At 41.6% G+C, this 25,772-nt stretch overlaps 1 protein-coding gene across 2 annotated transcripts in view; it reads right to left on the bottom strand.

Moving 5' to 3' along the window:
* The window catches only part of LOC311020661 (cGMP-dependent protein kinase 1), a 75,219-nt gene extending 50,233 nt beyond the window's left edge, over positions 1-24,986 (bottom strand). The window contains exons 1-2 of one of the 2 annotated variants that reach the window (XM_084020856.1): positions 24,430-24,986; positions 14,888-15,054 (exon numbers count right to left, since the gene is read on the bottom strand). In XM_084020856.1, coding sequence (XP_083876982.1) covers positions 14,888-15,054; positions 24,430-24,686 — 424 coding nt within the window. In that variant the 5' untranslated portion in view covers positions 24,687-24,986. Of the gene's footprint in view, positions 1-14,887; positions 15,055-20,850; positions 21,254-24,429 lie in introns of those variants that run through there. The other variant, XM_084020855.1, reaches the window with a different exon arrangement.
* Positions 24,987-25,772: the final 786 nt, after the last annotated feature.

The raw sequence follows: 25,772 nt of genomic DNA on the forward strand, positions 1-25,772 counted from the left end.
AGGATACGGTTTCATTCTTCCTCCCCTTCTTTCATTGATATTTTTTATGTTTTTCAAGCTGCACAAAATAGATGTCAAGAAACAGGATGCGGGGGAGTTCAAAATCCCACGAGTGTAACATATAACCACTATCCCATCTTAATGTGCCTTGTTCTTCCGCCTCTGCTGAGGGGTCCGATTACCCGATCCTATTCCAGCCCCATTAGAGCAATGGAGGAACACACTGTCTGTAGAGCCACCAGAACATTATTGCATCCTGCTCCCACTGGCAAAAAAAATGGGGGTCATGACCTGTGAAGATTTTAGGTGGTACATCGCTAAAGTTGGCAATTCTCTGAAGTGACTCCAGGTCAACAATGACATGTCTGTGAGAAAAGCAGTCACGTTCTGTTGGGCAGTTTGGATGGTTTTGAGGAGAAAGAAAACTGATGGTGAAAGCTCATGTTGGATCGAGCGTGGGATCTATCCATCAGGGATTGAAATGGCTTCAGAAAATTCTAGGGTTTAATAATCTCCATCTGCTATTTATTTCTTAAAAAAGATACAGTAAATAAATTGCATCCTATTCAAAGTGACTTAAATAAGCTTGAAGTGGATGCCTTTGACTCTGCATTCGCTCGGAGCAGAGTTTGTGTTTTTGTCATGTTTTTCAAAGAACACCACTCAGAAAAAAACCTCTCAAAAAACACTTTCCGCAGAACAAATATTCATAGCTGTCCAGTCATGAAAAATAGCACACATGAATCAACACACTGGGTAGACATCAGAAAATGAAAAAATATAATAAATAGATCTCAAGATGAATGCAGTGGCTCTGCTTCACCTTCGGGAAAAACAATATTCAAAGGGCTCGATGTCAAAATGCTTATGCTTAGTTTTGAAACGAATTAATAGTTTGTTAAATTAGGCGAAAAAAAATGATTGGTAATTCCTCACATCACAGAACTGGCTGTGATTCAATAAAGAGGACTAGCTGTTCCGACACATTATTATTCTCTGCAGTAAAAAACAAAACAAGCCCTAAGGAAATACGACTGGAGCCAATAGCAAGAACCAACACAAAAAGAGGGAGAGAAAGAGAGTTAGAGCACTATTGTGTTCATAATCAGGGAAGGTAACTCAGAATGGGAGAGACTTAAGTTCAAGCGCACCGGTACTGAAAGTGACAAACACTGAGTGTTGTAGTTTCAGAGAATCCCTGTGTGTGTAAGCGCAGGCTGAAAGCATACAAGCAGCAAGATGATGCATGGTGGCTATAACTTGCTTGTAACTTGGAAGTGAATGAGAATCAGAGTGCATTGTGTTGCTTTTCTACTTAAAATGGAGCCGAGAGAGGTGGGCATTATTCGGAGAAAAAAAGTGGCAAATTTGCTAGTTTAAAATGGCAAATTTGCTGGTTTTAAAGTCGTAAATTGGCTAGTTTAAGGTGGCAGATTTGCTCGTTTTAAAGGGGCAAATTTGTGACTATAAAACTAGCAAATTTGCCGCTTTAAACTAGCAAATTTGTGACTTTTTTTCTCAGAAATTGCCCACCTCTCTTGGCTCCGTTTTTTTTTTTTTTTTTCTACAGTGGCCCTTATATGCCGTTGTATATATATATATATATATATATATATATATATATATATATACACACACACATATTTTGAGGTATTTTCTATATTAAGCTGTTGTTTCTAAATAATTTCTGCACTCCCTTAATGTTAGTTAAGTTGGAATTGGCCAACATTGTTGCTGCATACCCCTCTGACACTGGGTAGTTGTGCCACTGCGCTAACCCTGACTCTAACCCTAAACCCTAACCCTTATTGCCTGGTGTTATGTGGTCAAACAAATTTCGCAATCCTTACCAATATTGTATTCACAGGTTTGTATCACTATGATGATTTTCTTTAGATATTTAAATATAACACGGAAAAAAACCCAAAAAGGCCCAAATTGTTGCTGCATACCCCTCTGACACTGGGTAGTTGCGCCACTGCTTGAAAGGCAATAGTGAATCACTGTAGTGCTATAGTCTGCTCTCAGTCCAGAGAAGAAGGAAAGCGGCGCCGGGGCTCGTCAACAACACATCCATTGGTCTGTGTATGTTTTACAAGTTGTTTATTGGATTAAATCCAAAGTAACAAAAACAGGAAAACTGAAGTAACTGAAGACTGAGGTGAAATGGAGAAGGTGGCTAGGCATTATGCATTGCATATTGTATAGAGAAAGGTTAGCAGTGAAATACAATTAATAAAGCAATTTCAGCTACCCAATACCATGCTATTGGAGCTGATGTGATAATAAATCTCTGAAGCTGAATTTGCGTTAAAATTACTTTTGGTAATTGACACACGTACACAAGCTAAATTGACTGCAGTCTAAAACAATGGTACTGAAATCAACCCTACTGCATAATGTTCAGGTTTTTGTTTTAGGGAAGTGTTGATTCATTCTGGAGGGTGCGGTTTGTGGTGCTGTTCATTACATTATATTGACAGGTGTTTCTATTATGTTGCCCACCTAATTTATATCAATGAAAGCAGGATAAATTAAAAAACACCTCTCTGTATAATGCGTGCAGTTCAACAGCACCACAAATTGCCGGCTCCAAAATGACCACATGAATGAATAAATCAATTATGATAGTTAGCTAGAATTGCTGTTCGTTTTGTTTTATACTGCTTACTATTCTCTAAACTTTAAACTACACAGAGGGTTGGTTATAGAGTAGGTGGATTGCTGCAGGAAACATAAAGACAGTTTTATGTTTGCCCAGAGACCTCCATCCCTCTTCCACAGAGAGGCATGTCTGGATGATATTTTTTTTTAAATACTCTTGACTGTCATCATTTTTCTGTCAACAAACTTGTGATGCAGTCTGTGTAAGCTTCTGCAGCTCCACGAATCTCAAGATGAGGGAGAGTGATTGCAGTTCCTGTACTGGGCAGCTGAAATCGACCAATACCGTTAGAAATGGTACCCAAACTATTTAAACTTTAAGGTGCTTTGTAATCTCATCGGTTGTTGTTATGTCAGTTGTTTTCTCTCAAATCTCCCCTCATCTGTTAGAAGTATCAAATAGATTCAGGATTCAAAAAGTTCAGTCAAGCATTTGCTACCGACTAGTGTAGCACATCTTTCTATCTGATGTGGCTGGAGTCAGTCGGTTCACTTTCTGTCTATATTTTTGTGCCACCATTCCTTCTGAATTGACGAGAGCAGAGGCTCTTAGCACAAACTAGCCGACATCAAAGACACCTATGTTATGTATGCCATTTGTATTACAGGAGCAACAAAAGGAAAAGAAAAAAGGCTGTGAGGAGGGTGAGAGATGTTAGGAGGCAGAGCCACAGATCTTACTAAATATAGCATCAGAGATGCTCCGTAGGTATCACACAGAGACAGAGGAACCTTGAAGTCAACATAGTACAAATGTCTACCTATGGAATAAAACTAGCGAATGTAATAATACAGCCAGTGAAAAGTACCAAAAATGTATATACCTGCAATGAATAAACATTTTTCAAGGAAATTAAAAAATGCCTTCTGGGAACAATACAGTCAAAATATCTTAGCATCTATTTTTTTAGAGATCTGAAGCTCTCATTTGTTTACGCAGGACCAAATAACATCTAAATGTGATATAATCGCATTAATTGGTAACAATAGAAGTTTCCACATGTTTTTTTAGGAAAATATATGACATGAACTGGGAGGTCTGGTGAGTTGGTATGGAAACACCCACAGTCATTATAGTTTATTCTGAGGTGAACGTGTGCACCAAATTTCATAGCAATCCATCAAATAGTTGAGGTATTTCAATTTGAATCAAATTGGTGAACAAGTGAGCAACACTGCTGTCTATAGAGCCATTTTGTGGGCTGAAAGATATATTTCTGACTTTCCATTTGTTCACCCCGATCCTTTAAAGATTATGAAGCTTAAAAACAAGGCTGTTTTTCATAGTTTATGAAAAGTTGAGATTAAAGATACAACCACAATATGCTCCTGCATACAGCAACACTATCACACAAAGTCAGTTTACATTGAATAATACTTTGTACAAAACAAAAGGTGAGAATCCCATGGTGGAGCAGAGAGTATTTGGTGGAGGAAATCGATGAAAAAAAGAGTAATTTAAGAGAGAAGACGCAATAAAAAATAGTTTATTGCGTTGTGTAAAAGAAATTCTAATCTCAAAGTCCCCTGTAAACCTTGACACCGGTGACATTGGGCTGAGATGTGTAAGAAGGCCAGGCTGAAGAGGAAACAGAGGGACAGCAGGGGGGAAACACAGTAAGACAAGGACGGACACCTGGTGCTATAAGTGAGCTCTGGAACATCATATAATTTGAGCTGAGAGCACTTCACGTATTTTTCAGTTCATCTGAGGCACCTTCACGCAGGGCTTCCTGCCATCGACGCGGTGGGAAATTGCATTGCAGGATTTTTTTTATACAAGTGGTTTGTGAGACCTAAAGACACACAAAAAAAGGGTGCTGTCGACATAATACAGGGGCCAGCTGGTTTCATCCTTTTTACATAATTTTACCTTACAGTAAGAACACATATGTCTACTTTTAGAGCCTTTCAGTCTCACACTGGAGGATACTTTCATTCAGTAAAAGGACATGAGAGGTGAAATGACAGTTTAATTCCCTCGTCCAGAACCCCCCTCTCTTTTTTCATTAAAACTTTATAATAGTCCTAGTTCCCTCCCTGCTGCTCTCAGTCATCAAACTCCGATTATGGCTTTTGTGTTGACAAGCTGATTGATCGCCTGATCAGGGGGCAGTGATAATGATCATTTTGTATTCACAGACCAAATCACAGCGTTGTAATTACCAGTTAGTGTCCATGCCATGTGCACATAATGCAGCTTTTCTTAATGCAGATCAGATGTAATTAGACATCGTCAACATCAGAATGTAAATTAATATGGCATCTGATGTACTACATTAATGGGCCTCTCATTTCCGAAGCCATCTCTCATTTCAGTAGCCTGCTGTGTCATGACAGACGTGAGAAGACTTTCACTGGGGAATTTGGACGCCCTGTCAGTGTTGCCAGTGTTGGGGTAACAAATGCACGTGGAGTGTTTCCGTGCATAAAAGTACACACGTACACAACAAGTCTAGTCATTCTAGGTAGCGCTTAACACAAAGTAAAGCTGGGGCTGATGGGAATGTCACTGTTTTTTTAGGTATTTGGGCATATACCAAAGTATTGAACAGATTACACTTTTTTACCCGATGGTGGCGCTAGTTAAAAAAACAGGATTAACAACGGGGCCATTCCATACCAATTGTCTTGAAAGAAAAGAAATCATGTGAAAAATAATAATTCATGACACTTATTTTACTCGTTTGGGTTGAAATTTGTACTGAAGATTGCATTTGCAGCAGACATTCATGTAAATAGTTGTTACTGAATGTTTTACAGTTATCAAATTAACAAAAACATATTTTATTTTACCAAAAGACAAATCTTACCTTTTCAAAAGTTAATATCTTCATTAGTTTTCCTTTTTGGCCAAAATGTGATTACGTCCTAGAAATAATTTGGTCCTGCATAAACAATTTGAAGATTTTTCAATTACACAGGACCAAATAACATCTAGTTGTAATGAAACCATATTAATACAGAAACCAAACTATATATCAAATACAAGTTTTCCAAAAACATCTATGACATGAACTGGAGTCCTGATGAGTTGGATACGGAATGACACAAAGTTATTATAGTTTAACCTGAGGGTGACATGAATGTGTGCAACAAATTAGGTAGCAATCCATTAAATAGTTGAGGTATTTCAATCTGAAGCAAAGTGGTAGAAAATGCTCCTGCACTTTGTAACACACATACACACACAAAATCAGCTGTGAAAAAAAAAATGTGAGAACCCTTTGCCGGAGCAGAGAGTGTGTGGCGGAGGCAATCAACGTTAAAAAAAAAATACATATCAAAGAGATGAATTTTAACGCAGCAGACTCAATAAAAAGTCTGCAGCCGGAGAAGAGTGATTTAAAAAGGAACACTTATCTCAAAGTCTCCAGTAAACCTTGACTCCAGCGTCATTGAATGATGAAACAGGACTTTTCAAGTTCACTGTATTCACTGACCAACCTTCAAAGCTTGGCATCATCACAATGTTGTTTAGAGCCAGAGCGTAAAACATTATCTCTATTTCTGCAGCTATTTCACTTGCATAAATACAGTACAGTATGTGCGTGTGCGTCTTTGTGATTAATTTATGGGAGGTTATAGTTTTGCACCTCCACCTTTAAAAAATGTTTTCTCATACAGTCCCTGCATTCATGTGACTATACTGTATTCAAGCAGCCTATATCAATAATCATTTAATATTTTCAGCATCAAATAAATCACATTTTTGGACTGTCCATTGAGTCGGTTCAGTCATAGTGGTCCCTAATCGCTTTACAAAGCTAAGAAACGTGTCATTTAGCTCAACTACGCTCATGGACTAACAAGGGATCATAGGAAAAGATAGCATCTGTATGTTGGATTAACCTGCTTGGCCCACTGATTCCAGGCAAACATTAAATGAGCTAAAAGTCGGATCGTACTGTTGCCATAACGCTGAACTAATTTGTCAACGTCGACGTCTGATAACTTTGTTAACAAGCCACTGAACGTTAGATCGCTGATAAGACAGGAGTCGGCTGTGGAGATGGGATGTTCACAAAGGAGCCGAATTAAAAAGCAGGCCCTTTTTAGTGTCTTGAATATTTTGGATTTCAAGGCACTCTCAAACCTAATCTAGATAAGTGGTGTAGAAATGCAGAGAATGTGTTTTAAATTTCTTTAATTTTTTTCTGGGAAAGATCTCACCAATTATGTACCTTTCCAATTCTGCTCCCCTATTTTAAATCATAACCATGCGCCCGTGGAGGGGAAAGGATTCATCCATCACTGTAGCAGAGCATATTACTCAAGCCCTATCCTCAGTGTGCTTATCCACTCACAGCAGACTCTCAGCATCACTCCAAGTCCACGGCCACCAGCTCCCCATGCACACACACACACACACAGAAAAACAACACACTCAACACAGCACAGTTCATACCTATCTAAGTCGAAGCAACGAACGGAGTTTCAAACGCTACATTTGCATAATATGTACGACACTTGTGAGCTCTCTTTGTCTGTGCCTGCCTTTCCTTCCTCCTTCTTCTCCCCTTATGTCTCACCAACACACACATCGCTTTCATCGTCTTTCCAGTTGAGGAATTCACAAAAGTGCCGTTAACCACGAAGGCGGGATGAAAGCTCAGGGATCATTCACAAATCACTCATTAATTCTTCCTCTGAGGTGTATTCATTCGCCTCTGTGGAGTGAAAACGAGGATTTATTATTCGGGGGTAACAAAAAATAATAATGGCCAACTCGCGCTAATCGGAAAAAAAAGTAAAAAGGCGGAAAAGGAAGGGGGTGAATAGGAAAGAAAGGGAGGAAAAGGCCGAATGAAAATGAGATAAGATGGACAGGTGGGCGGGTGAAGGGAGATAGAAGAATAAGACAGTAGTGGAAAAGATGATGAGCAAGAAGAGAAAGATGGTGACAAGAGGACAGATTGGGGTCAAAGTCGTAGGAGTGATGGGGGCTGGAACTCTGGTGTTTTGTATTTGAGCATTTTGAATTGATAACTTGAACCGGAGTGAGTCCCCCTGTGTGTGCGTGTGTGTGTGTGTGTGTGTGTGTGTGTGTGTGTGTGTGTGTGTGTGTGTGTGTGTGTGTGTGTGTGTGTGTGTGTGTGTGTGTGTGTAAAAGTAACAAAGGAAATGACTTAGAGGCAGAGAGACAACGAGAAAAGACACTTGCCAGGCAGAGAGTGTTTTCTCGTGGTGATCAGGACAGATGGTGCAGTGGCTCAGCATAGGTGAGACTATTGGTCTGCAACACACGCATGCAAACCATTTGCACATAAATGGCACATTAGCAGACGTTATATTCATCTTGATAGGGGTATTTCAGATCATTAGGCTATTGTATGTCAGCAAACGCAGGCAGATGTTTACCCACCTCCTCGAAATGCAACAAGCTACCTGAACTTGGTGTAAGGTGTCTAAATTTTTTTTTTTTTTTTTAAACAGCTCACATGTTTTCCCTGTCTAATCTAGAGGCTTAAATGTCAGCTTCGAATTACAAATCAAATCATAAGGATGCCAGAAAGTAAAGACATTTTCTGCAGGCTCTCTGTACTTTTTTCCTACTCTTTCAAAGTAATTGATTTTTCATGCCTCAAGAGATGGCGTCAGTCAAGTGAACAAAAAGAATTATGCACATATGTTGTAAGTATATGCTGTTCAACTACATGTGTGTGTATGTGAGAGAGAGAGAGAGAGAGAGAGAGAGAGAGAGAGAGAGAGAGAGAGAGAGAGAGAGAGAGAGAGAGAGAGAGAGAGAGCAGCAGCAACATAGAAAATGCGTTTTACATGCGTTTTCATTTAATAACTTTGCTTCTATTCCATTTTAAAGGGGGTGGCCGTATTTAAGTGGACAGATTCGGGGCTACCATCTGAACCTGAGAGTTACTTTTGACTTGTGGAAGATAACAAGGGAGTGTGTTTAAATGTCATCCCAATTACAGACACCTCACCTTTCCCCAGATGACACCTTAATAAACCTCATTAGAGTTATCATGAGGGCAGGCAGCCTTGAAGAGTGCCAGCTATATTTGACTCAATCCCGTGGTTATAACAGAATTACATGCTCTTGTAGCTATGTGCTTACGTAGAAACACACAAGCACAGTCAATTTTCAATTTGATTTTAGTCCCAAGTAGTTGATATTGAGTTCCCCCGAGGAGCCTTTTTTCAGCAGGCAGGGTGAGTCTGAGCCTCAGCAGTGGGTTAAGGTTCATTATTTAACTACAATTGGTTGCTGTACAGCGCTGTCAAGCTACAATACACAGCAGTCGTTGTATTGAACGGTGGCTATATGCTGTATTCTCTTGGTCTAATCAACTCAAAATCTGTGAGCCTCGGCATTTTACTTTCCTGAGCTGCATTAGTTAAGTTGCCAGGCAACAACGTGGTGCAGTGGGGTTTGCACGCTCACGTTTCTTCTCTGTTTTCATATTGTCTTATTAATATGCGAATACATCATAATAATCAGCTGTTTATTAACAAGCCACAATGCTGTTTATTAACTAGTAATCTAACGGGACAGTGTTTCTTTCCCTTGCTTGTTTTATTACTTTGTTTTATACTATTTATCTATTTTTTTTTTAATACTAAGATGTATTAGTAAAAGAAGCAAAAGAAGAATTTCACTGTACAGAGAAACACATTTCTTTTTGTGCATGTGACAATAAAATCTTCTCATCTGCTCTACGGATCAAGCCCTTTCACGCCTACAGTATGACACTGAGTCACACTCAGGTGCCCCTGTTGATTACATCTCTCTGCTCAGGATGAGACCGGAGCCCATTTCCCTTTACTCTGCCTCATTGGCCAGTGAGCACAGAGGGCACCTCTCTGACGACTCAAGCCTATAGCCCGGTGAGAAAAAGACGTCAGAGCGTCAGAACGAGACTTACTGGATGGCCAGACATTAAAACATTTCTAGCCGACTACTTTGTTACTGCATAGAAAAAGAGGTATCCAATTGAGCAGAGCCTAATTAATGGAAGCAAAAGCTTAAGTGTCACAGACTGCTTATTTGTGTGTTCACTTCAGTCTAACAAGGAGAAGGGAGGACAAAAACATTTCTTCTGAAACGCCATGAAAAATCAACATAAACAGACACCTGTGCCTCTAATTGCACACCCTTGTTTGTATTTCATAAGGGATGAATGCAAACGGATGAGTGTAGATGCTTTCACACACAATCATGTATACCAAGAGCCTTGAGTGTTCAAGCAACAAGTCAAAAACCCTTCAAATACTCCCCTTATAGAGAGAAAAATAGTATCAGGCCACAGTGGATAAACATTGCTATTCATTGTTATTCAGAGGTGTATATCTCAGTAAAAGCAGCAGGAAAAGGAAAGATGACTGGCAGGAACGGTTGAGTATAAGCCTCAAAACAGCACGCTGTTACTTTCTGCCGAAGTCAGACATTAAATGATGCCATTTAAGCCTCAATTACACTTGAAGATTTCTAGAGGAAATCCTTCAAAATATTATATTTGCCTTACCTAAGAGCAGGTGACGTAAACTAATTGGGACTCTATCCAATTTGTGCTGAGAAAGTGCCAAATCCTAGACTTTTGTCAAATCCCCTGAACATCTCCACCGGCATAAAGTAGTCCACAGTGCATCAATGGTTGCATTGAATATTGTAACCTGTCAAAGAACCTGTCAATGTGCCGGGAACACTTGGGATTTGGAGCTGACTCCTATTGTAACATTACCACTCGTTCTCCTCAATTGTCCGTCTCTCCTCCCTGTCAACATTGTAAAACTAAGAAAATATACACATGAGCTCGTTCTTGCTAAAAGATAACAAATGGAATGAAAAAGCAAAAGTCATAGTCAATATCACGTATGCCTGCATCCTCCTGGTGAGGCTTTTTTTTTCTTTGAACGCACTGGTTTCTCACACAGGGTAAAAGAAATCAAAGCAAAGAAGGAATTTTAAATTCATATTCAGAATATTCACATTTAAACGCAAGGTTGGCACAAGGAAACCTTGTCAGGAGAAACCTCAAACACCCCGTAATTACAATAAAGCTGTCAACCAGAAGAAAACGGATCAGTTAAACCATCTTCTCCAAACCGCAGACTTGGAAAGACACAGTACAGCTCAGATTGTAACCTTATATTAACAACACCAAAACATTAAACATTATGTTGGATGAATAGAACAATAAAACATGAGAGTGTGATGGATGTTTTTCACTATTTTCTCACATTGTGCAGACCAAAAGGCAATCAATTAACTGACAGAGTAATCAATAATGAAAATCGTCTTTACTTGCTGCAATAAAAATATATTAACTTTAGATTTGTTAAATTTGCCATAACTCAATTTTAAATTAGACTTCAAATACGAGCTTTTTTTCTGATATTAATACAAAACCATTTACTGTGAGACATTTTATTTCCCAGCTGACTGGTGCAACAATCACCATTTTTATTGCAAATTAGACTAAACCGATCATGTGCTCTCCATATTCACTTCCATTTTTATTTTTGGCCTAAGCCCAGTATCCTGTGTGTTTATGCCATCCACAGTAATTCTGAAATATCTGTTATCCAAGCTAAGGATTAGGCTCAGTTACACAGTTACATACATCCTTGTCAACACTCTCCTACTGCAACCATGTGTCCATGGCAGGTAGAACAAGGGCTATTAGCATACACACTTTCATTACATTAAGTTGAATGATGACTATGAAGGAAATCAAGGGGGTTTTCCTGTCAAGGAAATACTTGATAGTAATTGGATGTGATTATACTACTTATTATCATCATTAGCCACCTGTATGGGTCTTCGTGGACGACACATCCAATCAAAAGCCTCTCTCATCTCCATGGAAACATGAGCTTTTGTCTCATTTGCAATCAGTATGTTCAAGAGGAGCGTGAATTACAGCCCAGTGGATGCGACCAAAATACGACAAACGCTCATTAAGGCAGCCTCATCATAGATGTGAGCCGCTGCCAGGATCCGTTCGCTTTCTGCGGCTCCTGTTTTGTCTTATCATTAATTATCAGCTCCATCTGCAACAAAAGCTAACTGCTCTGAGGTTTTTTAACCAGGGATCTGTGATCATTTTTTCCAAAATATCAGTCTTGTCTGTATTATAAGGGCACAATAACTTATGCATATGCTCTTGTATTTAAAAAAATGAGGTAATGATGTAACACTTAATTATTCTGTTTTGTATGTTGATGTAGTTTACTTATGCCTCATGCAGCTACATGTTGCATGATAAACGATGTCAGCCCTATGGCAAAAACGTTAATGATTAGCCTTCCAAATTATAATAAGGAATGACACAAGTGGATGAGCAGGGAACACTTCATTTGCCAGGGAAATGATGTACAATGCTGTGCAGACGGCTGTCTGTTTGACATGGCATGGCACACTCAAACATCCCGTCAGTGTGCATTAAAAAGTCACAGACTATGCGATGGGCTTCCACGGAGCTTGACAAAAAAAAAAGTCATCAACCCTTGGGCTGATGCTTTTAACATTTGCTTTTTATGCAAAACGAGTCGAGGTCAGTTACGGTGAACACTGCAGGCGAGAGAGAGCGACAGAGAGAGAGAGAGTGAGACAGACAGAGAGAGAGAGAGAGAGAGAGAGAGAGAGAGAGAAAGCAATGAACAGAAAGTGGGGTAGAACAGTGAAAGTTTGAGGTTGCAAGACAATACTTGGGGATACATATGTTGCGCCTACCCTAAAGGATTTGAAAATGGTAAATGATTAACCGAATATGTGATATTAGTGGCTCGTGACCACTGTTGAATTGAAGCTATTTAAACTCTTTTCAATTACGCTACGGGTCTTTCCTCTTTCACGGTCGGGGCGAATCTCAAAGCCCCTTAACAATTATTTCTCCAAGAGATTTGCATCTTTCGTTTCTCTCTTTCTGTTGCGATCAAGAGGAACATATTTATCACGTCGGTGCAACGCTTGCTCGTTTGTGACCGAGCACGACGAGTCAGTCAATCAACATCTCGCAGCTTTCATCACAGGGAGAGATTAAAATCTCCTCAATACCTTCAGAAGGGGTTGAAAGACTTTTTTAGATCACCATCTGGAGGTTTCAGGAACCGTTCAATTGCCTCAATACTTCCTCAAATTCCAAAATGTCCTCTCGGGTGACACGGTTGTGTTTTGTATTTCATTTGCATTTTGCCAATTTCATGTTTGACTCTTTACATATCTGGCTGTCTGCAGTCAACAGATAAGGGCAACAGGTGATGTCCTTCTTGCAACAGGGCTGTGGACATAAGTACTCAGATTTTTTACTGGAGTGAAAGTACCAATAGCAGAATGTAAACGCAGAAGTAGCATCAGCAAAATATATCACATCTGCAGAAAAAAAACAACCCCTGCTTCTACTATGATACAATAGTGTACAACCATTCTAGCATCTCTGTGAAATGAAACATTAAAATGCTGACATGCTCACGTTTACCTCACCATAATAGTTTAGCGTATTAGCAGTTTAGCAGGTATTTGGTCATAATGTCAGGAGGATTTGACTGGGTTTATCTTGGTTTGGAGCTGGATGTCCAACAAATATCTGTAAACCATTCCGATTGTCCCTGTTTTCCCCAAAATTAAAAATAGTATACTTGTTTTCACCACTACGACCCATTTTTTGATAATAAATAATTATAATGCACCACGTGTCTGAATTTAACACCAATATGTCTGTGTGTAAGTATGTAAATCAATCTATGTGTTGTTCCCAACTCTTCCTGACAGACTAGCACACTAACAGTTAACTGTCATGCTGAAGAATAAGTGTGTTCTGCACACAGTAGAAGAGTAGTCATGGTAATATCAGCTGCATACAGTGGAAACGTGATTATAAAAGATGTTAACCATGTTTTATTAGACAAACGCAATCCTTGTGTTTTGTGTTTATTAGTTATTATACTGTTTTCAGATAAACTATGTTTTGGTTGGTTTTGAGAGAGAAGACATAGACATAGGCACGGCGCATGGTGTTGAAAAGGTGCGCTCAGTCGATATGCTAAGAAATAAAATAATTGTGCCCCATCCTGATGCCTGAAGGTTAGGGGTTATGCTGGCATCCCAACACAGACTCTGTCTGTCTCTGGAGCCCTTTCAAATGTGACAAACTCTACCTGCCTCTACTTGAAGAGAGCAGGGGATGTTTTTGTAGAAGTCTAATTTTAGTTGAGAAAAACAGTTTCCTCATTATTTGGTCGTCCCTTCCCACAGTTCTATTCTTAACCATGCCCGCATGCAGCATCCAGAAATTGTCTTTTCAACTCAATAATCAAAGTAGGTGGCGGACATGAAACAACGGGGGGGCGACAATCAATATCAGCATCCTTCCAAGTATTAACCTTTAAATGCCACCATCTATGTACCAACCAACAAGATTCAAGCTCATGGCGTTTCACTTTCGTTATTCTCTCTTTACCTCCCTCTGTTCTGCCATGTTTTCATGATTTAAGGAAAGTATTTCCACCTTGAAACATTTTCAATCCACATTAGAGTAGTTACACTGCACATACAACTTTATGAACTAAATGCTATTTAGGTCTTAGAGGTAGTGAGCAATAATAGTAGTTTGTATGGTCTATGATGATTGATGATTTTATTAAGTCTGTGAATGTCCAGGTTCACCTCTAATGAGAAGTTATTTTGTGCAGGTATTTTCCATGAGGTCAAATCTGTTGTCATTGACGATGGCTCTCTGAAAATGTTATGGCAGTACCTTGCTCGTGACAAATCATGACGCAAAAATGCCCTTTCACAAATCCCATCAGCGGCAAGCAGCGAGGACTGTTGCTCTTGTTTTTCCAGAGCTCTCACACTCTGTATCGTCGATGCTCGTTTAAAAAAAATAAAAAGATGACATAAAAAAAAAAACCCCACGCTGGAACAATACTACTAAAAAAGAATGGAATAAAAGGGATCACAGCATCACATAAAATAAAAGCAATGGGACATGAGTGAATCATAGAGCATCAGAAGTGTAGTTTTGATTTTTTGGTTCATCGCTGTGTAGAAACCCATCAATAATGCCCTTTCATTTCTTTTCTGTCATTGTCAGGCAGGCTCTCCTAAAGCTCACCAGACACCGTCATACAGATCCACTTAAAAAACAATCTGTTCAAAAGGAGTAACCATTCTTGTTAGGGTAAGACTATATTCTTTCTACTGGTGGTTTTGATTTCACTGCAGGATCCACATTTTACCTCGGTGCACATGTGCTTTTACCTTCCATGACGTAGACCAACGAGCCCACATCGCCTTCCTTAATGATGCAGCTGTCCTTTCCATACTCCACAGGGTACATGCAGTCCACGATCTCTTGGATCTGCGACAGCTCCAGGTTCTTCATGAAGTCATTGTCGAGGATGGCCTCCTTGATCAGATCCTTGGACCTGGAGACAAGGTGAAATTAAATCAGACCATCACTACAAAAACAAAACAAATTCATATGGATGTTTATATTTCATAGTAGAGAGACATGATGAGAACCATAGAGGGTATAAATGTGTCACACACACAGATCAAGCAAAACATCCTCTAAAACAGAGGAAGATGTTGACCATATCAACTGGCAGGCATGTTAATAATTTAAACAAAAAAATGAAATCTCACTCAAGCGGTAGCTTTTCAAAAAAACTCTTTATTTCAAAGCCGTCAAGGTGAAACCAGTTCTGTGTCCTCCTAATGCTGCAACCATCTTAATCAATGCGTAATGAAAGCAAGTTGTTTCCATTCAGGGCTGTACTTCTGAAAGCAAAAAAACAAACCTGCAGACAGCGGAGTCATTTGGGCATTCACAGGTAAGTCTCTTTTTTTTTTTGTAATGACTATGCACGGAGGGGAGAAAATGTAATTAACTGTAAAGCTAATGTGTAGTCTTCAAGGGGCACAGAGCACTTTGTCAGGCAGTCTAAAAGGAGACATTATGTCAAATCACCATTTGGAACGAGGAGTACACATTAGATGCTATTTAGGAACCCTCACCGGAGGAGCCATTTTATTCACTAGAGGTGTCGTGTGTTGACAGCATGTGAACGAGAGCCATGGTTGAAATCATCACAGCAAGAGTCAAAGAAGTGTCAAGAGATGGGAGAGAAATCTGAGCTGGACTTCAAAACAGTGAGATCACTCATTCACTGCAGCATGGCTGGTGCTGCTCGGCCGGTTTTGACAGGGTCTCGCTGGGCAGCCGAGGTTAACAAAATGTATTAGGGTTAATCCAACAAGAAGTCCCCTCCTGAGAAGCTAAACTTTTATACCCTCAAAGCCCTCTCAATCCCCTGCTAGCAGGATTCAAAGGCACTGGTGAGCTGCCAACTTGCCTTTTGGGGCTCCGTGCCCTTTTCAGAAAACGGATTTCTGGGTGCATTGTTGACGCTGGTCACCTGAGGAGCTTAAAGTTAAAAGGGCAAATAACCTGCAAGGCATTTATGAGGCAGCGCTCCCCACAACACACCGACGTCTCTGCCCAGCTGCCAACCCGCAGAAAAATCCCATACAAACCACACACCGACAGTGCCCAGCCTGTTTTTTTTTTTTAACCAAATGCTGTGTTGCATGTCCCCTCTGCACATTCGTGGTGTGGAAGTCATGTTTTTCAGGCAGCGTCTTTCTTTCTCCTCAAGGGCTTTTCAGGTCACATCACTGCCTCTCCATTAAATCCCGACACACATTATCAAATCTGTGAAGTAGTCCCTCAAATTAAAACTGTCAAAAATGTGAAATGCACTGAACAGCAGTCATTAAAGCTAACAGGTACATTTTCAGCACAGGCCAGTGTCCACAGATCATCATTTATGCACCATCAGCTGAGCGCATTAGCTTTGGTTTGAGTATCAAAATAGCATCCTAAGACATCCAAAAACAAGATTATCATAATGTGTGCTTTGTATTCAACAGTCTGGGGACTTTTCAACAAGAAATTCAAGGCTAATAGCTGTGCTTTTACTCTGAGTGCAGTGATACTTGTGGATTAAAGATGAGGAGCTAAACTTAAGATCAATATTAGCTGGTTGGCTCAATCTACAAGCAAAATACAGATTATTTACTTAAATTATTTAAAGTGCAAACACTGGATTGATTGGATTCTAATGTCAGTGACACATCCTGGTATATATATGCCACTGTGCAAAAGCCACATTTCAGACAATGTATTCCGATGGGAGGATCATTATCCCAGACTTTCCCATCATTTGTGGGCATACCTTTTCAGCAAATACTATAGGGAACTCCTCTATGTGGCAAATTAAAGAGATGAAATAGGGTAACAAGCATCCAAGGACTCAGGATTTTCTTTTATTTGAACCTAGGATGGTGCAGCAATCAGGATAAGCCAAAGGTTCCTTGTTGGATATATTTTATTCCGCCCTTGAGTGGCAGAACTGGTTAGTCCTGGGAGCTGAACAGAGAAAACGGAGTGGTTGCACCTATTTTTAAACGTCCATCTATCTGCAATCTATGTCTTTCAAACCTCCTGGGACCCAACTAAAAGGGTCCTCAAACAGCTATAGATTTATTATGATGTTACATTTTAAACATTTTTAAACATTATTATTATAAGTCAACTCAACTGTATATGCTTTGCTTAGTGTGTACATCTATTACTGCTTGGTGCTTCTGAGAAAAAAAATTGTACAACTACATTTACTTTTACAGAGAAATGTTACTGGTTACGTTGCAAATTTAGATTTAAAAAATATCACAATTAGCTAAAATATGATGTATTATTATAGACCTTTTCATTGTCATCCTGTTGCTATAGGCAACAGATTTAGTCCATTGCAGCAGGAAACACAAAGGGGGCCATTCAGAATCTTTATCTTTACAAATTTGAAAAGCACTTCTGTGATATTTGTATCCAGGAGAATTGAAAGCTAAGTAAAGGCTGATAATGCTTATGACTCTTCAGTTAATTCCACTGAAGAGTCAAAAGTAATAATTGAATACAGGACCTTTTACTGAGCGGTATTCATAACTTCACTAATAAACCCACAAGGCTGTCAACATGAAGATAATTGTGCCAGCAGGTAACGGTACTAACAGCTCAGCTAACGGTGCTAACATCAAGAACAGTAGGCTATTAACAACGGTAACAGAGCTAACACCGCTCAGTGATAACAACCCTCGTTAACCTGAGGGGGAACCAGTCAGAAAAAAGTTACCCCTTCCACCACTACCAATACCATACTATTTAGCCGACCGTAACATTATTATTAGTGTACTGTAAGTCAGTGTGGGAAGCTTACAAAGTTTGAGTTGCAATGGCACAAAGGTTATTGGCTCGTGCTCGTGCAGGTAAGCACTAAGAATAGTCAGGTGGTGACATTAGTATATAATAATGGATTGGATTGGATCCACATCTGTCCTCTTCTCCTCCATATTGAAAGGTTCTTGTCACCGTAACTAAGGAACTCGGGTATTTCCCACTCGTAATTAGTATTACTGTCAATAAATAATGGCAGGAGTGGCAATATTGGTGCTCTAAAACTGCAGAGGGGAAGAGGTTTAAATGTTTAACCAGACAGAGGATATTGGATGTGCTTGTGTATCTAATAAACAGACTCATCATTTATATTCAGGAACAATACTTTCTTTATGTGCCTCGGCTTCAGACGTCAATGACGTCAACGATGCAAGCCTCAATACGCGCTTCACAGAAAACTTCCTGGGTTACTTGAAACCTTGGCCCAGCATGGTTTGTTTATAGCCTGATGTAAGCTCTTTATTTCTGACGGTTGCCACAGACAACCAGTTTGTAGTTAGGTGTTGGAGACTCTCATTAAGTTTAGGGAGTGCCAGTCTGGACTGTGATTTTAATTTTATGCGAGCACTAAAGGAACAGGAACAAAATGGAAATCGATTATTTTCCATAACTGACCTCCAGCCCTCTTGAAATGTGCCTCATTGGCACCGGTTCTGTTACTCTACTCCCAGGAGTATTCTGGCCTTTTCAACCCTGATCTGGACCCCCCGACTTGAGCCCCCGATAGCAACACTGAGGAACGTCTTCTAGCCAGACCCTTGTAAAAACATCTGCCTTCCTCTCCTTTGTGAGGATGATATATTTGCCTTCATCCACTAGTGAAGTTTGGGGCTGAGCAAGTTCAGCCTTCCTTAAAAGGAGAAAATATGCTCTTTTGGGAGGAAAAAAGAAGAGGGGTGGCAGAAAAGTGGGAGAGGCTAACAGAAATAAGAGGCAGACCGGGGGAGAGGGATGGGTGGCTTGTGTGTGACGCTCTGTGGGTCTTGTAAAGAAGATAAAGTGAGTGAGAATGAAAGAAAAATCTAAACATTTAGCCAAATCCAACAGGCAGTATCACTATACTTCAATAACCTACATGAAAATGTGACGGAGCTGTTTTTATTTCATGATGATATCACTTGCATTTTTACTTAAAAAAGAAAAAAGGTCTCTATTTTCAATTGGGAAATAACAATAGAAGAATATTGCAAAACCAAAATAAATTCAAATTAATTGCTATGATGTCCAAATAAGGCCAAACTAATAAGAGAACAACGAAATTTGCATCAAACAGACTGCTGCTTTCAATTATGTTTTATCAGAAGAGGGTGATGAAAAGTTGTGGCAGACGCTCAGAACATTTGAGTTGAGAGTCAGTTCAAACAGCCTCTTGGTAAAAAGCAGTTCATTTTTAGCTCCATCGTGAAACTTCCTTTCAGTTTCCCTGCAGGGAACTATCATCACAAGTCATGCAGTCATTCTTTCCGCATCATAATTGGCAGATAATTACATTTAACCTCTTTAATGTCATGGGTTGTTGGGAAAACTGCAACATACTGCACAAAAGTTTTAGTTGTTTATTTTACAAAAGCCTGATAATAACAATCTTCATGGTCTCTCTAAATATTACAATGAATGGTCACTGTATTTTGTTTTCCTCATCTGCCATAAACCAGTTTCCAGGGTCTCACGCTCAGAGGCAGACAAAGAAAGCGCCGCACAAGGAAAGAGTGTGCTTTCTGTGTTTTTTGCCAACTTACAGAGCTGACAGGTACAACAAAGACTAATGGCCTTTCTCTGCTCAGATAAATAATCCCCTTCAGTTATGAATCTTTGCAGATGAAATCCTTGGAGCTGTGTTTGTTTTGGTGTCAAAAGAGTAACGACGTTCATATCTGACACATCTGATCTCCCTGCAAAGTCTGAAAACACCAACAGGAGGACGGAAATAATTCATGTAATGGATTTAAAAGTAGATAGTATGGCAATGATTTTAATGAGAGCACTCCATTCCTCTCATTTTAAAGTGATCCGACAACCTTGATATGCATTTCAAAGCCGGATTTAGTTTTGACAAAGTGTTGAATATATTCAGTGTGTCTATTTTTCGATTTATTTAAATGTGCCGGCAGATTTTTCCTGTTCATTGGGGGGGGGGCAAGTATATTGATTCATAATAACACAACCTTGAGGTTCAAACCCAACAGACAACTGCATTAGTTCACAACAGGCGGCTCTTCTAGTGACAGTTTCAGTCTGAGGACCTGTTCTCCTGTTGCAGACCAAGGTGAGCAGGAAAGAGATGTTTGGTTGAGAGTTTGAAAAGGACAGGAGAGGGAGGGGGAGAGAGAGAGATAGAGAGGGAGGGAGAGAGAGAGAGAGAGAGAGAGAGGAGCTCTAGACAAATCATAAGGTAAACATGCACAGGGAGCCTGCTAAGACTGCCTGTCACAGAATCACAGCTTGTATAAAATATTCACTGGTACATTACACAGCTGCCAGCTCGCTAAACCCACAATCCCCCATCACTGGATCACATGTAATCTCTCTGTGTGATCACTTGATACTCAGCCTTTTATCACCGGGCCACTGATTATCTAATTGATAACTGCCACTAATGACGTTTCTATTTTTCTCGTTTTAGTTGAAGGCACAATATCCCTTTCTGTGTGTGTGTGTGTGTGTGTGTGTGTGTGTGTGTGTGTGTGTGTGTGTGTGTGTGTGTGTGTGTGTGTTAGGGAGCAGCGCCTCATCCATATGTGCTACAGGTGCCGTACCTGCTGCGCCACACGTATCGTTACGCACGCGAAATCGGAAAGGTGACAAAGGGTGAACGAACTCGTACTGGAGCGCGACAGCCGACGAAAAAATAAATAGATATTACAACCACTATCGCTATTTAAAAAAAAAGATGAACACTGTAGGATCATAATTTGTGGACACCTACTGTGGGCTTTTGGGGTAGAAAGGTAGGGTGACATGGCTAAGATCCTGGATGTCGAAGGCGGTGGGCTCCGCCGAGATCGCCTGCCTCTTCGTCCGCTGCTGCTCGTGCAGCTCGTTCTGCTTGTGGACCTGCTGGGTCGCCGGCTTGATCACGGAGCGGTATTTGTCCAGCTCGGTCTGCAGCCTCTGTATGAGCTCGTCCTTCTGGTCGAGCTCAAGTTCCAGCTCGTCGATGAGCGCGTCCCTCTGCCGCAGCTCCTCGATCTTCTCCTGGAGCGCGTACTGGAGGTCGCGCAAGGTGCCCATGTCGTTCCGCGTCGAGCGACTTCCCGATAAGTTTACCGAAAGGTGTGCGGCGCTGGCGTTTATCCCCTCTCCTCTGCCACGCTGCTCACAAACTTTATCCGGCATGAACGGCTTCAGAGAATGCAGCGCCTGTGTTTCCTGGGGGAGGGAGGGAGGGAGGGAGGGGGGAGGAGGAGGGAATCCTCGCCGCTGTCCGTCACTAGTGGATGATGGGAATTTAAGCGAAGGTATGTTCGGTGGTTACCGCGATTGCCAAGGTGAGTCCGTAAAGCGTCACAACCACTACCAGGCAAAGTTTGTCCTCTCTCTCCCTCTCTCTCTCTCTGTGTCGCTGTGTCCCCCTCTCTCGCTCTCTCTCCTCCCCCTCCCTCGGCGGTGTGACAGCGGAGGACCGTCCTCTCCTTGTGCGTCAGGCTGCGACCCTGAGGGAGCGCATGGCGAGGAGGGCGCCTACAGGAATCCGTGGCACAGTGCAGTCTGCCACTCCGGAGAGACTCCGCGCACTCGTCTCACATGAATAATGGACTCGGCGAGAAAGCCACCGCTCCGGGAAGCATCACACCTCAGCCAGCAGATCGCCCCGAGGCTGCTCAGCTGCAAATAGACGGGGCCCGGAACCTTAATGGAAGTTGAAGGTGATGGAAACTTAATGATCCCCGGCGTTAAAATAAATATTGTTCTTTTTTTTTTCATCTGGCGAAGGAGGCTGTTTGTATTGTGTCGTCAAGAAAGTGATGCTTCAGCGGCACATTTGAACCCAACTGATGCTCCAGGCATACATGGTATTTGGAAGTGGAAATGAATGACACCTTTGTTCCTCAAATCCCTGTCACTGCGGTGCATTTGTTCGAGAGATTCCACAGAGGAACAAGTGAAGGTGCTAAAGGCAACACAGCAACAATCCTAATGTCATAGATTGTCAAACAGCAGCAGCAGACAGAAATATGCCCAAAGATAACGAGGCTCACGACTCAGCTGCACATTCTTCATTTGATGTGGTGTTAGTGTGTTCTCTCTCCGCTGGTGTGTGTCCACATTATCCCAATGAGTCATCTGAAGCGCGGCGGGAAAGCGTTTGGCCTCATCGCTCTGGACCAATTCAGGGGAGGATAAACGGCCAAGGACAATCTGATGGGATGAGGAGACGGCGGTCACCGAGCGGGCGGGCAGCGAGGACAGGAAAAAGCGGTGTGTGTGTGTGTGTGTGTGTGTGTGTGTGTGTGTGTGTGTGTGTGTGTGTGTGTGTGTGTGTGTGTGTGTGTGTGTTGGGGTGTTTTGAACAGGTGTTGAAAAGCAACTGTTTTTTCCTCAAGAAAAAAAGCGTGTAAACAACCGAGGAGCAGAGCCGGTTGTTCTAATAATAGATCGTATACTGCCCTCTTGTGGTGGGATAAAGCATCAACTCGGGCAAACAACAAGGTGGCTTCTGCTCTGCAGGCAACCATGTCCAACACCTCACCTTCCTATGTTGTAGGTGTCATTGGCTGAAATAAGTAGTTTGTGCTGTAGCTATAATGAACAACTTCTATTACTTCACATACTGACTTTAGTCCTGTGTGCAATAAGTGAAAATAATGTTAAACCTGCTTTCAGAGAAATAAAATGTACGTGATAAAGTAACTGTGAGGAACACCTGTTTAACCGTGTATAGTCTAATAGCTTAATATAGTTCCCCACCCTCAAAATATTTGTTTTCTTGTGATGCTCCCTGCATGCAACGTTTTAATGAAGCCGAGGCAGCCTGTCTCCTCTGAGCCAATTAAAAAAAAACGTCATATATTTCTTTTTATATCTCCATGAAGGGAAGGGCGCAGGGCACGAAGCATGAACAGCAGCAAAGTTCCCTTTGTGCAGGTGCCTGGAGACTTCAAGCTCTCTCCAGTCCGGTGTCGCATCTCCTCCACATCCTCCCATCATCAAAAGGCCCTCCCACTGCCCTTCAAAGCACCTCTGCGCTTTAGATTTCACCTCTCTAATTATCCAGCTCAGCCGTTTTTCCTATGCAGATCAATAGAAACAGGATCCGTCGCTCCATGCTGCGGTAATCCGATGAGCAGGGCGGGACGCCGGCTGGTGCCATGCGTCCCGACTAATGGGGGTCACACTGTCTCCAACCCCGCCGCACAGGTGGACCCACCATCCAAACACCGGTTGGTACGGGGATCAATCACGTCATCACGTAAACAGGTTAACTTCCCGCTGATAACTGCACAGATTGTGACCATGTGCAATTAGCCATGTTTGTCCATTGAAGGCCCGTTCAAGCACTTATTGTGCCTCATCAGCTGGGTATAATGTATGACCATTTTCAGAATGAACCCTGGTCCTGTAGAAGGCTGAGAAGTATGCTTGTTAGTCATCATTTCAATCAATGAACCCCGGGGTCATTCATGACCTCTTCATTCTGACGTATGTCTTGCTTGTGTTGGTACATCAGGTAATGAGTGCAGATGAGGACCTGCCCTGTCTGCAGTTCATTAATGCAAATGAAGATTGGAAATTGTCTAGCCATCTTAATCAAATCAACCTCATTGCCTACTACATTAATTGAGTCAGCAGAGAGTAGTGTGTGTGTGTGTGTGTGTGTGTGTGTGTGTGTGTGTGTGTGTGTGTGTGTGTGTGTGTGATATCAATAGAGCAAGTCATTTATCCCAATGGGATTGTTATAACAGAAATGTAGGTGAAAAGAAACATAAGAGTGTCAAAGTTATTGCTGGGATTATTACAGCAAAAGCAAACCGACCAGGACTGTGGCAAAGTGAAAACGCTGGTTTTACTATTCAGCTTCTCATGTGAAACTCTCAAAAATCAAAGAGAACCCTATCGCGAAGCTAAAACGAGCACCTAAAGGTGAGGCATATGGTCAAACGAAGCGTTTTCTAATGGAGTATTAAATATCCTCAGACATGCACTTCGGGTCCTCAGCGTCCAGCTACTAAAAGCCAATAATGCATCGCACTTCCTCCCGTCTGCGTCCCGTGGGACCGCCGTGATGGATCTGATCAATTAGGAGCTCTTTCTGAAGCTCGCCATGGAGCTGTGTCATCGGCCCTCAAGAATGGAAGTGCTTCTCCATTCATGGCAAACGTCTCCATCTCTCATTTAGAAAAAAACAAACAAACAAACAAATGGGCAGAAAACAGACAGAAAGAGAAGCTTTGTGGAAGTGCCACAATAAAGTGTGTGGAGTTACCATCAGTATAAGAGAGTTCCCAATTACAGATTCACACCAATCAAACATGTTCCAATTAAAAGCACAAATGTCTCGTCTTACCAGTCGGACTTGGCGTATTTCCGAAACGCCTGCCTCGACAGGTCCTGGTGCGTCTGGGGCTCCGCGGAGATGCCCTGCGCCCTGCGGGTCCTCGGTCCAATAAGTTCGGCGCTGGGCAAAACAGACTGACATTTGTGTAATTTCCTCTTCAGCTCCTGGATCTCGTCCTCTCGGTCCGCCAGACGCCTCTCCAAGTCCCGTATCCTCTCCTCCTTCAGCAGCAGGATCTTGGCAAAGTCGTCCTCCAGGTCACTCATGTTGAAATCTGCGTTAAACTTTGCCGCGACTCTCCGCGAGAGGGAAAAAAAAACAAACCAACCTCCGATTAAAACTCCCAGTACTCGCACAGGTTATGAAAAAAAAAAAAAAAACGGACACGAATCCCTTCCTATGTGCACGCGCGGGCTGATGATGTTCCTAAAGACCCCTTCACTGCCCACTCGTACGTGGAGGAAAAAGGAGCGACGCGCTGTTTAAAGCCGGGGAGCGGACGGTTGTCAGAGCAGCGCTACAGTCCAGCGAGCCTCCGGGGAGCTGCTGATGATCCTTCATTGAGAAACCAATTACAGCAGCTCTTTCTCTCTCGAGGACGCGGGCAGGCCGTCACGCTGGCCACTGAAGAGCCCAGGCAACTCCATTAGTTCACCGCCTCTCTCACGCTGCGAACGCGCCACAGACGGAGCCCGACGATGCTGCTTCTGCTGCTGCTGCTGTCAAATATTTGTTTACCACCTTTCCGAGAAGCCCGAGCCCCTTAGAGCGCGATGTTAAACACCCACGTCGCCTCTCCGACCTATTGCAACAACCAATTGTCCCGCTCTTCCTTTATAGAACAGTGGACTGGACTCTGGATGTGTTTGCAATAGTCACCTGGTGTAAGTGAAGTTGCACTTTTGATGTGGAAATTGATTTATTTGCATGTTATTGCCCCCCCCCCCCCCCCCCCTTTTAAATCAAGGTTATTCATTCTTAGTTGAATTGATAATAAATACACAAAACAAAGGTGTTGCATATGAAAAAAAATCTAGATTCTAGATTTATAGCTGCAGTAGGAACAAACAAAAAAAAGAAAAGTTGCCGTTATCGTATGCATCCAACATACACAGCAGACCCAGAGCCCTTCTGTCTTCATAATTAGACTAATCAGTTTGCATGCTTTGGCAACAGGGCTCATCACTTTCTTCCTGCAGAGAGTTCAGACATAGATCATCACTTCTCCTGCTGTAATATTAATCTCTAAACCCAGACAGTTTTTTTAATGCGCCACCTTCTTTTCCCTATTCTGCTCCCTAAATCTGTTTCAACTCAATGAATTCATTGTGTGTGTGTGTGTGTGTGTGTGT

This window comes from Eutrigla gurnardus (assembly GCF_963514095.1).
Source record: "Eutrigla gurnardus genome assembly, chromosome: 11".
NCBI classification, from domain to species: Eukaryota; Metazoa; Chordata; class Actinopteri; order Perciformes; family Triglidae; genus Eutrigla; species Eutrigla gurnardus.